This window comes from Natator depressus, chromosome 9, assembly GCF_965152275.1.
Source record: "Natator depressus isolate rNatDep1 chromosome 9, rNatDep2.hap1, whole genome shotgun sequence".
NCBI lineage: Eukaryota > Metazoa > Chordata > Testudines > Cheloniidae > Natator > Natator depressus.
The window spans coordinates 9,191,780-9,210,254 of record NC_134242.1 but is presented as its reverse complement, the minus strand read 5'-3'; the positions used below and the strand labels follow the sequence as shown (position 1 = coordinate 9,210,254).

The 18,475-nt window shown below is 48.2% G+C and overlaps 1 protein-coding gene across 6 annotated transcripts in view; it reads right to left on the bottom strand.

Moving 5' to 3' along the window:
• Nucleotides 1-18,475, bottom strand: part of MCF2L2 (MCF.2 cell line derived transforming sequence-like 2) — a 330,633-nt gene that overhangs the window by 207,166 nt on the left and 104,992 nt on the right. For 5 of the 6 annotated variants that reach the window (XM_074963488.1, XM_074963490.1, XM_074963485.1 and 2 more), the window contains exons 3-5: nucleotides 16,708-16,822; nucleotides 3,132-3,222; nucleotides 1,113-1,232 (exon numbers count right to left, since the gene is read on the bottom strand). In XM_074963488.1, coding sequence (XP_074819589.1) covers nucleotides 1,113-1,232; nucleotides 3,132-3,222; nucleotides 16,708-16,822 — 326 coding nt within the window. The remainder of the gene's footprint in view (nucleotides 1-1,112; nucleotides 1,233-3,131; nucleotides 3,223-16,707; nucleotides 16,823-18,475) is intronic. The other variant, XM_074963486.1, reaches the window with a different exon arrangement.

Genomic DNA, 18,475 nt, shown 5'->3' with positions numbered 1-18,475 from the left:
CTTTTATAAAGGAGCACTTGTAAAACAGTACAAGAGTATTTATCAGGACAGGAGATTTTATAAGGGTTTTAAGATGATGGACTGCTTTGCTGATGGTGCCATCAATATCTTTTACCTGACTTAATATACAAGGTCTCTGGCATTTATGACTTAATGGCAACAAAACCGAAAGCCTGGGTCTGCTGTGAAAAGTGATTCCATAACCATGATATTGTGGCCTTCCAGGCTGATTCATTATCAAGGATTTCTGAATCAAATGTTCTCCATTTACAAGCGCACAGACAACGATTTGTTGTAGCTTGCAGCTCTGCAAACTCTGCCTGGGATCTGAGAGTCAGGCTGGTTTCTTTCCTTCTCACGCATCGTGACCTGTAATAAAGGTTCTACAGGTCAAATCAGGCTCTGGGAGACACATGGGCAAGCCAACTGAAGACAGTGGTGTTGCAAAAGTAAAACCTGCTGGAACGTACACAGATCTGTGGGTGATCCATGAGATGGAACAGAACCCAGCTTACTCTCTCTCAGCTGCATTAGCTCTGCAGAACTAAAAATTAATTCTCATCACTTGAGTGAGACGATGACTCTGAATTTACTCTGGGAGCAGCTCCATGAAGGAAAAGGGTGTTATTTCTACACAGTTACATTTCAGAGCAAGACTGCACTTTGATGTGAAGTCATGTCCATTTATCATCTTATGGCAGCTCCCATGGCTTCTCATGGTTAACTTATTGGTATTATTGTGACTGACGGTAGCAGAATCAACAAACACTATTTAAACAAACCAATGCAAAGGTTATAACTCATTTACCCTCCCCTCCCCAATATGTGAATCTATCCCTGACGCAAAAAAAGGGAACAAAGAACCCATTTGATCAAGACAACGGGGTTAATTTGAAACACCCTTCCCACATCATGGCTTGTTTGATCTTGTCTGAGTTTCTTCTGGGGCTTTTAATAATTGACATACGCTCAGGCCTGCTTTTTGGTGCATGGAGCCCTGATTGCCAGCGCAATTAAACTGTAACAACAGGGTTAAAAGAGAAGTTGGCTGACACTCAGCAACAGAAGACACAGAAACAAAGAGAACACGGGGACAAAAAGTGCATGCTTACCGGTACCTTCATTTTAAAGTCATCTCGATAGAGTTTAATGCCGATGTCAGCGATTGTCCTTTGAATAAAGCGGGAGGGCCGCAGGACAAACACCAGCTGCAGGTTCCCTGGAAATGCTCCCTGGAAAGAACATACAAGTGTTACAGGGCAAAGCAATTAAACCTCATGCCCACAAAGGAGCCCAGGGTCATTTTGGTTACCTTCTGACTCAGAAATTCCTCAGGAAGCAAGCAAAAGCGGGGGGGATGTAATGATTCTGGAGCTGCCCAGACTGCATGGCTGTCATCTGTTCTGTTCACCATGCTCCTGGCCCATCGCCGACTGAAGTCAATGGAGTGACTCCCACTGGCTTCAGTGGGCTTTGGATCAAGCAGCACAACTAGATATGACCAGATGGGCAGTTAATGGGGACACAACTCAAAATCTTCTGCATCAAAGAACACAGACCTTTGCAGGCCACTTGAACTAAAGGAGAATCTCCCTTAAGCTACGATAATATCAGGGCTTCTCGCCTCTTTAGGCTGCAGCCACTAGAGGGCGACATAATCACACACATTTGAGCAGGGCTGGCGTTCCATTTAGTACCACAGTGGTTCTCAATCTTTCTGGGCGTAGGGCCCATTTGGAAACCTAGATGGCCTGTTGCAACCCAGTAAATCGCTTTAGCACAAAAAAATCTGGCTTACTAAATATTTCTTACCGACAATACATAACACACACTAATGCAATAAGTACACGGTGAGTACCATAGTGGCTGCTCCTGTCCTGCTGGGCGTGACCTCCAGGGTCGCAGCACCACTCAGGTTTGGCCCAGCCCACCTGACCGGGGGCTAGCCAGGCCAAATCCGTGTGAGTTGCATAATGCCTTGCCCACTCAGCTGACACCCCCACACCCCTATCATCACGATTGAGGGGCAGCTGGTCCAAACCGCTGCCATTCTGTACACCAGGTTGCAATGCCCAGAGCAGAGAGCCAAGCCCAGCCACCCCTCAGGACTGGCACCACTGCTGTGGGATAAGTGTGGGCAGGCTCTGCAAATCCTTCCCAGGGTCTCTGGACCTCACCTCACCCCCTCCCAGAGCCTCCCACCCCTCAGGGACAGACTTGACACAAACCCAGGCTTCCTGTGCAACCCTTTGATACCTTCTGATGACCCAGCTTTGGCCCACAGACAGAGAAACCTTGCAATATAGATGGAGGGTGACATATGCACATTACAGGACCAGATTTACCCTTCATATCTTGAAAAGATTTTATTTATCCCCCAGAGTTTGTTCAGATAGGTACACAACACCTTCCCCAGACATGTGGTGATATTCATTTGCTATGACATTTGTCTGTGTCACGTGGTCCTCCGGAGACCATGGGGGCAGCTGAACAGAGCAAGGAATGGAAAATATCTGTTTGAGATTCTACATCCCCAGGAATTAACTTAAGTCAAACTCAGACACCCAGCTAGTCTAAACTCTAATTCTACAGGAGTTAGAATTCAGTATTGCACAGAAGCATGCCCAGTCAGTATACAGTGCATGTTATATAAATACGTATATTCATCTGCTGCTCTTGTCAGTGCCAGCAACAACTTTCTTAAATCTGACCCTCTCAAGTGAAAGCAGAAGCAGCATTAAAGAGTTTCTACCAGATCTGCTGTCAAGAAAACACGAGCCATTAGAGACATCTCCAGTGGGCCCCTTTGCCATTCCCAGTACCACAGGGACGATCTGTTACCTCTTTCATCTTGAGCAGCCCACTTTAAATCATTACAATTTGTCACACCGTCATCCCAGCGAATGGCCTCGCATTCTAATTTAGCAAGACACAAGGCGGCCGCATTCATTATTACAGGCTAATCCACCTTTGCCGGTTAACGTGCGAGTTTGGCACAGATCTCCAGGGTGGGGAAGATGCTGCATGAACAGCTAAAAAGGCATGCAGGAGATCGTTCACTGTGCTGAAGGGGCAGCGGAGAGTTCTAATTTCTGGAAGGCAAAAAGTAAACACAAACGCCGGGCACTTACTGCTATCCGTGTCAGGGATGCCTTTACTGCACTCCATTTGTCCCGTCGTCTGTCTATAACGATGATGAATCCAATACTGGCAGCCTCCAGACTGCAAAATAGATGAAACAGGGGTGCCGGGTTACATGGAGGTAGACCATGTAATGGTGCTTTGGCACAACCCAGCCCCCTCCGTGTCATAGTCCAAGCCCATGATTAAAACACAATGTACAGCAGAGAGCGTGAATAATCGGCAGATTTGCAAGTGCAGGCAAGCCAGCAAATTTCCTCTTTCCAGCACCAGGTTAGCAGCCTCCACAAAACATGAATATTTTATCCATTATATCTCTTGGCTGCCTTGCTACTGGCTGCCAAAATTCTGTGATGTGAACAGTTTAGGATCACATATTGCTTTGTACTGGGACTGAAGCGGAAGGACAGATCTTCCTTGCTTTGCAGAATAATTCAAGTTATTAGATACCTATCCTCACTCTTAGGCATTTTGCATCATTTTCCTAAGATGCTGATGACTGACAAGTGCACTTATCTCTCACAAGGAGTGGAATTTACCCTTCCCCTCAGGATGCCCAAATAATTAGGGGGACAAAGCGGGAGTTAAGGAGATTGGAGTCTCACACCCACCCAACTCACAGGCAGGCCATGGGGCTGCAAGCCACTTAATGGATGTTATGTCAGCATACAGGCTAGAATTGTGGCTACAGTCCCTACAAACGGGTGCTGAGCTACTAAATGCGTGGAATTGCCGATCTGCCTATTCAGGGCCAGCACGGAGCCCCCCTCTGTGAGGTGCAGGCTCGCCCTGTATTCCTGGGGGGCTGCTACTCTCACCCTGCCGGCCAAGAGAGCTCCGGGACTCCTTGAGCAGTGTGGAGACTTTTCAGTGGGTGAGCGAGTTTCCCCTGCAATGCATAGACAGCACTTCCCCCCTTGTCACAAGCCAACAGTCTTACTGAAGAATCATGACAGATCTGGGGCACAAACCAGACAGGACTGAAACAAACAAGGCAGCCGCTTACAATCTGGTCAATAATGCGCTCCAAGGAATGGCTCAATATTAAAGGCGCCGCTCAGATTCCACCAGTCACACCCCCCCACACACTTAGAGTCAATTAATTTGTTTTACTGGGGAAAGGTGCCAGATAAATTTGTCCCAGAGACTGAAATCTTCTCGTCTAGTCCAAGACTGAGCGCAGCATGGGAGGCGGAAGTGAAAGTTTCCTCACACCAGCATGCCTCAGTTGTGTCCTGGAGAGATCATGACCTGGCGGGACCACTCATAGGCATGAACGGGTACACGTGTTAGTGATCGTGTTCGCGATTCGCGCTAGGATGAATGGGAAGAGAAAGAGCTTATTACCCTGCTCCAAAGAGCATTTCAATCAAAGGGCCAAACGCTGCCTGGCCCTTGTACAAGTGCAGGGCTCACCTGATTCCCCTTTGCATGATCCATGCTCTGGAGAGCCCAAAGGCTGCTCCCACCCTGCTCTGCTGGCACTGTGTGGCTCCCTCAGGGAATCAGGGAGCGATGGGCAGGAGGCAGGTTACAGGGGCCAGTCTTGTGGGTGGTTTTATGATGGCCTGACTTACCACCACCCCACCTCCGTCACATAAGTCACCAAAGAGCCATCGGATGGTAATGATTTTGAACCACAACCTATCCAGTGCAGGATGCAAACCAGCAGTCTGGAAGCAAAAGTGCCATGCATAGTTATGATGCTGTATAAGTGATCATCGCTAGGATTAATACTAAACCCCAGGAAGGATCCCTGAGCGACCTCGTCCCCCAGATCAATTGCTTTTACTGCTATCCTCTGATGAGAGTTAGGGCATTCAAAGGCCAGAAAACCTTTTTTTTTAAAAATGGCAAGGTTTTCTTTTCTCTTTAAATAAGTCAATGAACAGTCTGAACATCTGTTAATGCAGAGGAAGGGAGCGGCTGTAGCAATTATTGAGGTACCTCTTGCCTCTCACATGCAATAAAAATACTTCCCAATTGTTTCTTGTCAGTAGCTCGCCAGGTCTTCCAAGAAAGACTCTGGTGTGCATTTGCTTTAGAGCAGAAGAGAAGCACCGCTGACAATTTCTTTGTTGTTAAATTGTTACTGGAAGGCGTGTGGGGGAACTAACCCCAGATCTGCGCACTGATGCTGTTTGATCTTACCAAACCCTTCAGCCAACTGGGACTAGAAACCCCTGTAACAGTCAGTCAGTCAGTCCCGATACGTTTGGGCAAATCATCTATCAACTTCCAGCTGGAACGCGACGTACAGTGTCTATGCACGGGCACCCTGTCAGATCAGATGGAGAGGTGCAAGGATGTGTGGTTTGACCCAGTCTCTCCGCCACAATGATTGATGCTGCTGCACCACAGATGGAAAGCCAGGAAACTGGGTTACAGTACTAACATCTGGCAAGCTCTCTGGCCCGAGTGTATTGAACGCCTCCACAGCGGAAAGGGAGAAGTTGGAGGTGAGCATGTGGGGAGTGACAAGGCCAACAAAAAAGTTTGGAAAGTTATAGTAACTTCAGGTGAGGGAAGGTTTCCAGGGATACGTCCGACACTACAGCAGGAGAAGAGGCCCCTTCAGCAGCACTGTTCATAGAATACCCTCATTAGCACAATTTCTGCTTGAATTAGAAACACTGTAACACACTTGACCTGCGGAAAGGCCTCTTCACATGATTTCAATTACTTCCTCCTTTGTGTGTTTAATGCACATTAATTTTTTCTCCTTTGTTTAGTGGCATGTGGAGAAACACTCACGTCACTGTGAAAAGGAAACAAATCCCCAAATAACTGCTCAGTGCAACCCATCTAGGTGCTGCACAGAACATATGCAATTACTTATTGATCTCACACACACCGAGGGGCCAAAACTCTGATCTTTCATCTTAGAAAACCACACACCTCTACTGGAACGTGTGTAGGGAGATCCTCCTTAGCTTGCTGCCGTAGCTTGGTCCTTTATTATTCCTGCCACTCAAGGGCACCATCGCAGACTCACTGGCATACACATAGCTAATACATGGAAGCTGCAAACTGAACAAACTTGAAGTCCTTCTCTTTCATTATAAAGGGGAACTGAGAAGCCTTTTAGACGATAACAAATTTTAGCTGACCTGGGCTGGATTCAATCCACTGGCCTAGTGATTAAGATATCTATAAATTGACCCTTATTGATCCATCCCAGATCCATTTAGTAGACCAGCAACGTGGTTTGTTAAAGATAAGCCAATATTCATTAACAAACATTTTAAATTCTTCTGAAAACAAACACCCAGGCTGAGGCTAACCTGAAATGCAGACATTTGATGTTCCTGGTGCTAAATGCTGTCAAAACACAATGCTCACCAAAACAACCCCGGCAGCCTCAGATATTCATTCGTTTCAAACACTGACACGTATGGACTCAGTCTTCTAAGGAATGGAGCCTAGTTCTTTCTCCATCCGTTTTTGATATGAAAATTGAAACGAGTAAATACAAGAAGGCTCTTGTGACGTTTAGGTCCCTCTGTTCAGACCGAGGGAGAGGACCAGGGTTGGACACACATATATGAGGAGGGATCAAAAAGATTGGGACTGCTCAATTTAGAAAAGAGATGACTTGGGGGAATATGGCAGAGCTTTGTAAAATCATGAAAGCTGTGGAGAAAGTGAACAGAATCATAGAAGATCAGGGTTGGAAGAGACCTCAGGAGGTCATCTAGTCCAACCCCCTGCTCAGAGCAGGACCAACCCCAACTAAATCATCCCAGCCAAAGCTTTGTCAAGCCAGGCCTTAAAAACCTCTAAAGAGGGAGATTCCACCACCTCCCTAGGTAACCCATTCCAGTGCTTCACCACCCTTCAATAAGGAAGTGTTATTTACCCCTTCACATAACACAAGAACCAGGAGTCACCCAATAAAATTAATAGGGAGCAGATTTAAAATAAACAAAAGAAAGTGCTTCTGCACACACAATACAATTAACCTGTGGAACTCATTGCCATGGGACGTTGTCAAGGCCAAAAGTCTAACTGGTTTCAAGTTCACGGAGCAAGGGCCATCAATGGCTATCAGCCAAGATGGTCAGTGACGCAACTCCATGTTCTGGGTTTTCCTAAACCTTCCCCTGCCAGAGGCTGGGACTGGACGACAGGGGATGGATCACTCAATAATTGCCCTGTTCTGTTCATTCCCTCTGAAGCACCTGGTACTGGATACTGTCACAAGACAGGATACTGGGTTAGATGGACCATTATGGCCCAGTATGGCCGTCCTTTGTTTACCAGAGCAGCTCAAATAACTAAAATGTTTATTTGTGAATAACTATGCAATTAAAACAATGCCATAACTCACAATCAGGATTATTTATAATGTATTATTCTAACCAGTATTGATATGTATAATAGGTCTATTAATAAAACACTGAGATTTTGGCATTTAAGTCAATGCAACTTGCGTTACTAAGAAATTAAGGATATTCTCCCCTCAATATGTACATTTTTAGAGGCCCTTAGAAAATCTAGCCCTGCAAAGTGCAGGATATTTTTCTGCCTAGAAAGATGTGCTAAAGCCATGTACCAGGATGTTATTTCAGAGAAATCAAATGGCTCTATCCCAAAGAAACAGAAACAATATACCATTGCCATCAGCATCACATTCTGTCTTCCCAGTTTAGCTTCACTTAGCCAGCTCGCAATACCTGTACATCCTTCAGGCACCAACAATTCTAACTTGACACACAGAGCCAATTTCATATCTGGGGTAACTCCACTGAAACGAGTGATTTACAACAAAATGTTTGAAAAGTGGACGTGTCTTTGTGGAAGTTACCAAAATGCTAATGTTGGAATAAAACATTTTATTAAGCAGTCCTGCTTAGACTGACAGAAATGAGAGACAAAGCAGATAGCAATGAATGAAACTTGCGATTGCCATATTTCTACAAGAAAGCTCGCAGGTCACACGTACTGAATTGTGCCATTACCGAAATAGGAGCTGGTTTGGGAAATTCAGTAAAGGATTTCTATAAACGTGAGCGTAATTGTACTTTACATCCATTAGTGTAAATGAGAATCAGGCCACCCAGTGTTCTGTTTAGCTAGTGACTGTGATGTAGATCATTTGCCTCCATGTCCTGTTTACACTGTGTGAGAAGAAACAGGGGTGAAAATGGAGAAGACTGGTAAGTTAGCATGATCCAGAAGAGGAAGGAAAGGGGGGAGGTGGGGAAGATTAGAAACCAAATGCTGCAGGGAAAGCAGAGCAGAGTAAAACAGCATGGAGGAAAAATTGAGGCATCGTGTGCCTAGCTCAAGGTCATCACCGCAGACCCTTGCAAAGCAGTGACGTGGTTAAGATGGCAGAAGCTACTGACAGGGATGCAGGCCGGTAACCTTGGTTACTACTGATGTATGAAAAGCAATGAGGGTCTGATGAGAGAGGTAAGGTTTGGATGTCGCTGGGGGGGGGCAGTGATTTAAAATGATACTTGACAAAGGCATGTGGGCCATAGCATAGAGTCAGAGACGTGCTATATAACCTTGCATTTAACCTAAGTGTTCAGGACAATATCACCTGTCTTCAGCAAGATGATACAATGATACTTATATTTCTTAGGGTATGTTGACAATATATTTCTTATTTGTAGTAAGCCAGGGGCAGATTGAGAGTCTTAACTTAGCCAGGGAAATAGAGACAGTGTCACCAAATGATATCATTTCAATTTAGTACACACAAATAGAAACCTGCGTAAGGTGTCAGTGGCACTTGGCATTGAGCGATGAGGGCAGGAAATCAGGAGTTTGAGGAAGAAAATGAGGCAAAATAATAGTATTTACATGGGCAGAACATCCAGTAAACAGATCCCCACTCTCAAAAAGGTGGTTAAGAAAAGCTCACACTGGACTTTCTTAATATCTCTACCTCCCATGTCATAGAAGTGCACTGGACAGACTGATTCATTTGAAAGAGAGATTTGAAGCATACAGTACATGACAGGTAATATCAAACTTGCCTCCGAAGTAAATGAGCACACGTTGAGCCCTGTGAAGCCTGGATTTCCGCTATCTAAGAGACTCCCCATCTCTCTGTGCAATATCCCAACACACAAGATCAGCAGAGGCACTCCTGCTGACAGTCCTGAGATTTGAACTCTGGTGAGCCCTCGGTTCTAGAAGACACTTCCCTTCAGGCTATGACTACATTGCAAAAAACACATTCCCCGTGGCAGCAAGTCTCAGGGTATGTCTACACTACAAAATTAGGTCGAATTTATAGAAGTCGGTTTTTTAGAAATCGGTTTTATATATTCGAGTGTTTGTGTCCCCACAGAAAATGCTCTAAGTGCATTAAGTGCATTAACTCGGCGGAGCGCTTCCACAGTACCGAGGCAAGCATCGACTTCCGGAGTGTTGCACTGTGGGTAGCTATCCCACAGTTCCCGCAGTCTCCGCTGCCCATTGGAATTCTGGGTTGAGATCCCAATGCCTGATGGGGCTAAAACATTGTCGCGGGTGGTTCTGGGTACATATTGTCAGGCCCCCGTTCCCTCCCTCCCTCCGTGAAAGCAGCAGCAGACAATCGTTTCGCGCCTTTTTTCTTGAGTTACCTGTGCAGACGCCATACCACCGCAAGCATGGAGCCCGCTCAGGTAACCGTCACCGTATGTCTCCTGGGTGCTGGCAGACGTGGTACTGCATTGCTACACAGCAGCAGCAACCCCTTGCCTTGTGGCAGCAGACGGTGAGGTAGGACTGGTAGCCGTCATCGTCATGTCCGAGGTGCTCCTGGCCACGTCGACCAGGAGCACCTGGGCAGACATGGGTGCAGGGACTACATTAGAAGTGACTTGACCAGGTCATTCTCTTTAGTCCTGCAGTCAGTCCTATTGAACCATCTTATGGTGAGCAGGCAGGTAATACGGATTGCTAGCAGTCCTACTGTACCATCTTCTGCTAGGCAGGCAAGAGATGAGGATGGCTAGCAGTCCTACTGCACCATCTTCTGCCGAGCAGCCATGAGATGTGGATGGCTTGCAGTCCTTCTGCACCGTCTGCTGCCAGCCAAAGATGTAAAAGATAGATGGAGTGGATCAAAACAAGAAATAGACCAGATTTGTTTTGTACTCATTTGCTTCCCCCCCTCCCCTGTCTAGGGGACTCATTCCTCTAGGTCACACTGCAGTCACCCACAGAGAAGGTGCAGCGAGGTAAATCTAGGCATGTATCAATCAGAGGCCAGACCAACCCGCTTGTTCCAATAAGAACAATTACTTAGGTGCACCATTTCTTATTGGAACCCTCCGTGAACTCCTGCCTGAAATACTCCTTGATGTAAAGCCACCCCCTTTGTTGATTTTAGCTCCCGGAAGCCAACCCTGTAAGCCGTGTCGTCAGTCGCCCCTCCCTCCGTCAGAGCAACGGCAGACAATCGTTCCGCGCCTTTTTTCTGTGCGGACGCCATACCAAGGCAAGCATGGAGGCCGCTCAGCTCACTTTGGCAATTAGGAGCACATTAAACACCACATGCATTATCCAGCAGTATATGCAGCACCAGAACCTGGCAGAGCGATACCGGGCGAGGAGGCGACATCAGCGCGGTCACGTGAGTGATCAGGACATGGACACAGACTTCTCTCAAAGCACAGGCCCTGCCAATGCATGCATCCTGGTGCTAATGGGGCAGGTTCATGCTGTGGAACGCCGATTCTGGGCTCGGGAAACAAGAACAGACTGGTGGGACCGCATAGTGTTGCAGGTCTGGGACGATTCCCAGTGGCTGCGGAACTTTTGCATGCGTAAGGGCACTTTCATGGAACTTTGTGACTTGCTTTCCCCTGCCCTGAAGCGCATGAATACCAAGATGAGAGCAGCCCTCACAGTTGAGGAGCGAGTGGCGATAGCCCTGTGGAAGCTTGCAATGTCAGACAGCTACCGGTCAGTCGGGAATCAATTTGGAGTGGCCAAATCTACTGTGGGGGCTGCTGTGATGCAACTAGCCCACGCAATCAAAGATCTGCTGATATCAAGGGTAGTGACCCTGGGAAATGTGCAGGTCATAGTGGATGGCTTTGCTGCAATGGGATTCCCTAACTGTGGTGGGGCCATAGACAGAACCCATATCCCTATCTTGGCACTGGAGCACCAAGCCGCCGAGTACGTAAACCGCAAGGGGTACTTTTCAATAGTGCTGCAAGCTCTGGTGGATCACAAGGGACGTTTCACCAACATCAACGTGGGATGGCCGGGAAAGGTACATGACACTCGTATCTTCAGGAACTCTGGTCTGTTTCAAAAGCTGCAGGAAGGGACTTTATTCCCAGACCAGAAAATAACTGTTGGGGATGTTGAAATGCCTATATGTATCCTTGGGGACCCAGCCTACCCCTTAATGCCATGGCTCATGAAGCCATACACAGGCAGCCTGGACAGTAGTTAGGAGCTGTTCAACTACAGGCTGAGCAAGTGCAGAATGGTGGCAGAATGTGCATTTGGAAGTTTAAAGGCGCGCTGGCGCAGTTTACTGACTCGCTTAGACCTCAGCGAAACCAATATTCCCACTGTTATTACTGCTTGCTGTGCGCTCCACGATATCTGTGAGAGTAAGGGGGAGACATTTATGGCGGCGTGGGAGGTTGAGGCAAATCGCCTGGCTGCTGGTTACGCGCAGCCAGACACCAGGGCGGTTAGAAGAGCACAGGAGGGCGCGGTGCACATCAGAGAAGCTTTGAAAACCAGTTTCATGACTGGCCAGGCTACGGTGTGAAAGTTCTGTTTGTTTCTCCTTGATGAAACCCCCCACCCCTTGGTTCACTCTACTTCCCTGTAAGCTAACCACCCTCCCCTCCTCCCTTCGATCACCGCTTGCAGAGGCAATAAAGTCATTGTTGCTTCACATTCATGCATTCTTTATTCATTCATCACACAAATAGGGGGATGACTACCAAGGTAGCCCAGGAGGGGTGGTGGAGGAGGGAAGGAAAATGCCACACAGCACTTTAAAAGTTTACAACTTTAAAATTTATTGAATGCCAGTCTTCTGTTTTTTGGGCAATCCTCTGTGGTGGAGTGGCTGGTTGGCCGGAGGCCCCCCCACCGCGTTCTTGGGCGTCTGAGTGAGGAGGCTATGGAACTTGGGGAGGAGGGCGGTTGGTTACACAGGGGCTGTAGTGGCAGTCTGTGCTCCAGCTGCCTTTGCTGCAGCTCAACCATACACTGGAGCATACTGGTTTGATCCTCCAGCAGCCTCAGCATTGAATCCTGCCTCCTCTCATCATGCTGCCGCCACATTTGAGCTTCAGCCCTGTCTTCAGCCCGCCACTTACTCTCTTCAGCCCACCACCTCTCCTCCCGGTCATTTTGTGCTTTCCTGCACTCTGACATTATTTGCCTCCACGCATTCGTCTGTGCTCTGTCAGTGTGGGAGGACAACATGAGCTCAGAGAACATTTCATCACAAGTGCGTTTTTTTTTTCTTTCTAATCTTCACTAGCCTCTGGGAAGGAGAAGATCCTGTGATCATTGAAACACATGCAGCTGGTGGAGAAAAAAAAAAGGGACAGCGGTATTTAAAGAGACACATTTTATAAAACAGTGGCTACACTCTTTCAGGGTAAACCTTGCTGTTAACATTACATACATAGCACATGTGCTTTCGTTACAAGGTCGCATTTTGCCTCCCCCCACCGCGTGGCTACCCCCTCAACCCTCCCCCCTCCCTGTGGCTAACAGCGGGGAACATTTCTGTTCAGCCACAGGCAAACAGCCCAGCAGGAATGGGCACCTCTGAGTGTCCCCTGAAGAAAAGCACCCTATTTCAACCAGGTGTCCATGAATGATATCTCACTCTCCTGAGGATAACACAGAGAGATAAAGAACGGATGTTGTTTGAACGCCAGCAAACATACACTGCAATGCTTTGTTGTACAATGATTCCCGAGTACGTGTTACTGGCCTGGAGTGGTAAAGTGTCCTACCATGGAGGACGCAATAAGGCTGCCCTCCCCAGAAACCTTTCGCAAAGGCTTTGGGAGTACATCCAGGAGAGCAGCGAATGCCAGGGCAGAGTAATCCTTTCACATGCTTGCTTTTAAACCATGTACAGTATTTTAAAAGGTACACTCACCGGAGGTCCCTTCTCCGCCTGCCGGGTCCAGGAGGCAGCCTTGGGTGGGTTCAGTGGGTACTGGCTCCAGGTCCAGGTGAGAAACAGTTCCTGGCTGTCGGGAAAACTGGTTTCTCCGCTTGCTTGCTGTGAGCTATCTACAACCTCATCATCATCATCATCATCATCATCTTTTTGTCCCCAAAACCTGCTTCCGTGTTGCCTCCATCTCCATTGAAGGAGTCAAACAACACGGCTGGGGTAGTGGTGGCTGAACCCCCTAAAATGGCATGCAGCTCATCATAGAAGCGGCATGTTTGGGGCTCTGACCCGGAGCGCCCATTCGCCTCTCTGGTTTTCTGGTAGGCTTGCCTCAGCTCCTTAAGTTTCACGCAGCACTGCTTCAGGTCCCTGTTATGGCCTCTGTCCTTCATGCCCTGGGAGATTTTGACAAAGGTTTTGGCATTTCGAAAACTGGAACGGAGTTCTGATAGCACGGATTCCTCTCCCCATACAGCGATCAGATCCCGTACCTCCCGTTCAGTCCATGCTGGAGCTCTTTTGCGATTCTGGGACTCCATCATGGTCACCTCTGCTGATGAGCTCTGCATGGTCACCTGCAGCTTGCCATGCTGGCCAAACAGGAAATGAGATTCAAAAGTTCGCGGTTCTTTTCCTGTCTACCTGGCCAGTGCATGTGAATTGAGAGTGCTGTCCAGAGCGGTCACAATGGAGCACTCTGGGATAGGTCCCGGAGGCCAATACCATCGAATAGTGTCCACAGTACCCCAAATTTGACCTGGCAAGGCCGATTTAAGCGCTAATCCACTTGTCAGGGGTGGAGTAAGGAAATCGATTTTAAGAGCCCTTTAAGTCGAAAAAAAGGGCTTCATCGTGTGGACGGGTGCAGGTTTACATCGATTTAACGCTGCTAAATTCGACCTAAAGTCCTAGTGTAGACGAGGGCTCAGAGCCTGAGTTAACTGACTTGGGCTTGTGCTACAGAGCTAAAAATAGCAGTGTAGACTTCACGCTGGAGCCTGGGCTCTGAGACTCAAGACCAGGGGTTTGTTTTTTCTTGTTTTGGGTTTGGTTTTTGGTGTTTTGAGGTGTAGACCTACCCTAAGAGTCCGAGAGTTGCCAGGTTTGAGGATCCATTAGAAAAGGTGCAAGGCTCATCTGTTCATTGAAGCATCTGGCTGATCTGGGCTAAAAGGGAATTCTGGGTATGGACTGAAGTGGTTAAGAAGGGACTTTCTACTGACGCTCTTTATTCCAGATAGTGGGTTGGGAGGCGGGTGTAACCCACGCCCACTCATTATGGCTCTCTGTCCCCCTCTAGTGGTGGTGGGGTCATACATAGAGGTTAAAGAGCCTGCTACAGCCTTTGCTAGGAAATGGGGGTGTCTCAGTTCAGGCCGTAGCATCTCACACTTGGAAGTTCCAGGTTCATTTCCTACTGCTAACAACCCACCTGGGGCAAGGCATTACATGTGTGACAATGAATGATGTAAACGTGCCCAGAGGCTTGCAAGGTGAGCACATACTTATAAATAATTACACTGTGCCAGTACACACATACACACACCCCTTTTGCATGTTCTATACACAGTAAGTGTTACAGAAGTACAGTAATGCACGGGGGGATTTAGAAAGTCATATAGGATTAGTTATGCCATCTCCCTGATTGGAAGGAGTATTTCATCGGGGGGAGGGATAGCCCAGTGGTTTGAGCATTGGCCTGCTAAACCCAGGGTTGTGAGTTCAATCCTTAAGGGGGCCATTTGGGGCAAAAATTGGGGATTGGTCCTGCTCTGAGCAGAGGGTTGGACTAGATGACCTCCTGAGGTCCCTTCCAACCCTGATATTCTATGATTTTACTTTGGTGATCACAAACCTTCTCTGCCGGATTAACACGGAACTGCTACTGAATTCTGCAGGACACACAGAAACTGACTGTAGCGAAGCGACGACTCATCAGCGCAGCACCTCCTGCTGGTCATCTTGGGAATTAGCTCTTTTTCAGCCTCAGAATGCCCTCTGCCGGCCGGTGTCTCGCCTGCCTCAGGCCCCGAGTCCCTGCCAGACCCCCAGTGCCCCTTTCCCTGGGGGTTCTGCCCAGCAGTACCCCCACGCTCTGGGTCTCCCCTCCAAGGGGAACCCCCGATCCTCTAAACCCAACTTGCCGCAGTGGCTACTGCCAGTCATCATCTAGTCCCCCATTCACTGGGGCAGACTGCAGTCTGTAATGGTCACTCATCACTGGCAAGGGGTTAGGACCAGCTGCCTTTGCCTATACCCAGGCTGCACCTTTGTGCCCCAGTACCTTTGTAGGCCTTCACCAAAGCCTACAGCCTGGGGGTTTACCAGTCTGGAGCTCCCCGGCTCCTCTTGCCCTTCCCCAGCACTGCTCTACTTCAGGTACCTTGCTCTCAGGCAGCTAGCCCTTCCCACCCCAGGGCTGGAGTGAGACTCTCCCAGCTCCTGGCCCACAGCCCTCTTATCAGGGCCAGCTGGGGCCTGACTGAGCTGGCCACGCCTGTGGTCAGCTACTCACTCAGCTGCTCTCACTGCTTTTCCCAGCCACAGCCCTCTTATCAGGGCCAACTTTTATCTTGGAGTGGGGCAGCTGCCCCACTACGCTGACCTGCAAAGGCAGACCCTCCTCCTCTGCCTGGAATGGATACCGATCCATCCTTATCTTCTGCTCTGCGGCAATGACGCATTTTATATGCTGAATTCTCGACAAGCAGAATGTATTTCTTTTCAAAAGGCACCGTACACTAGCTGGTGGAACCATACGTAACCTTCCCCACAATCTAACAGCCTATGCCCCTCTTCCTGGTCGAATTGTTTTCTATCTAGATGTCTCCCTTGACTTTGACAGCAAAATGAAAAACAATCTATTACCAATGTTATAACATTTACAGCAAGATTGTTCTAGTGTGTATAGCCGCACTATTGTAGTTTATTGTGTAAAGACCGTACTAGAGCCCTCTGCTACTCACTCTCTGCTGGGAAATAGGGAAAGACAGTTGCTGCGGGTGAATTAACAAACTGCAGAGTAGCAAGGCTCTGCAGTGCACCAGTCTCGCCCCTGGCAGTTCCCACCTTCTGTAATCTTGCCATAAAGCACACATCCAGAGTCAGAGCTCTGGTTCTTCCTCTGTTGTGTGTGAAGAAGAGGGCAGGGCCGCCTGGGGGAAGCCTGCGCTGTATCTGTTGTGTGTGGGTGAAATTCACCCCTGTGCGGAAAACCTGCTCCAGGCCTATGCACGACTGAAGTGGGACTTAAGTCGTACGTAGGCCGTGAGCTGGTCTTTTGCACAGGGGTGAGTTCCATGCTGGATGACTAGCGGCCCTGGTTCTGCAGGGCCACCAGACTGCAACCTCTCAGAAGTTCTAAATCAGTGAACACAAAGTAAAGCAGTGATCCACTCGGGAAGTGAAACTGCAGGGAGACAGCAGGCCTTTGTGCTTTGGCTCACCTGGGAATGCTGGTTAAATACGTCAGAACGTTCAGAAAATCCTCGTCGGGTATATCGCTGAACCCCGCATACTCTGGGAAAGTTATAATGGGTGCCCCGTCCTTCCCTCTGCCTCCTGCAAATAAGAGAAGTTTTCAAGAGGTTAGAAACGTCCTGAGAGCAGAGGATCAGCCAATGCACAGTGTGTCATGAAACGTTAGCATGTTCCTCACTGAGAAGAGGTGTAACCCTGTGGATAAGGCTCCAGACTGGGACACAGGAGATCTGGGGACAGATTCTCAGTTTGTATAAATCAATGTAGCTCCATTATGCCAATTTACACCAGCTTAGAATCTGGCCCATTGGGTCTGTTCCTGGCTCTGCCACTGAATGGTTATATGACCTTGGTCAAGTCACTTCACAGCTCTGCCTCTGTTTCAAGTGATCATTTGTGAAGTTTTCAGGATTCACAGATACCTGCAGTCTTGGTTGGTGACTGTAAGCTCCTTGGGGTCTCCCTATGTATTTGTGCAGTACCTAGAATAATGGGATGTGGATGCTGAACCTGACTAGGGCCTCAGAATGCTAAATATTAAATAATATTTGAATAATAAAATTCCAGGAACAAACCAAGCTTTGGGGCTTTCATTCACAAAAATACTCAAAGAGGGGTGCTTTAAACTAATCAACAAGTTTTGCTTACTATCTATCCATCCCTTTATTAATTGCTCAATCAACACACACACCCACCCACTCCTCCTTGTACAGGCCCAGGCCTGCCTGAGGAACCTCCAGATCACACTTCATGCCTGGCTCCCGTCTCTAGGATGGGCTGATCCAAACCCAGGATCCAACCTCCCCCCAAATTTTAGGGAAGTCTGGGTGGAGATCTCAGCTTTGTGGCTCATGTCCATCTCTGGTTTTCCTGTTACATTACTCAGCTCAATGGGGAATTAAGCCACTAATATAGTGACGTACATAGCGTAGGATAGTAACTTAGCAATCAGGCTTGTCACTCTTCTGAAGGGCCTAGTGTCCACTGCACAAAGCATGAATCCCCAGGTCAGTCCCCAAACCCGGTTTCCAGATTAGCAGCTCTGCAGCTGTGCGGAGGAATAAGGATTTAATCCAAAACCCATTAAAGTTAATGGGATTCTTTCAACTGACTTCAATTGGTGCGGAATAAGAGCTTAAGTGAAAGTACAGACAAACAGGATGGCAATAAGTAAGGGAGTGAGAACGTTCAGGGTTTTTACTGAAGGTGTCCCATCCTATAATTGCAGCTAAGGATCTTCAGTGAGTCCCTCCCCTCCCTCTGCCCATCTCGATAAAATCAGCTATTTGGTCCTGACTGCAAACCCAGTAAAGGGTTAAACCCTACAGCACTCCTTCCTATCTCCCTGAGACAAGGAAAGATCTGCCTCAGCCAGGATTGTGCTCCACATCGCTCCTGCCTAAAGGTAAATGCTGTGGCCTTCTCCTTGGGGAGTTTCCAGGGAATTATCCCTCTGGGGCAGGGCTTGCCAAACCCTATGCATTCTGTGGAAGAGTCCCCATCATCCTCCCACAGCTCCTGCCTCCATGTTGCCCTACAGGCCCCCCTCTCTCCCCAACTTGGCAGTCTGGCCCCTAGAGGAGCCAAGCTGTCTTTAGCTGCAGTCACAGAGGGGAGCTGCAGCCAGCGGTTAATACATCGCCACCCAGAAACTGGCGTGAGCAACAGAGGGCGGGAAGTTCTTTGCGCTTCCCCATCCTGCCTTGGCCCAGCCCCCAAAGTGCAGCAGGTTTT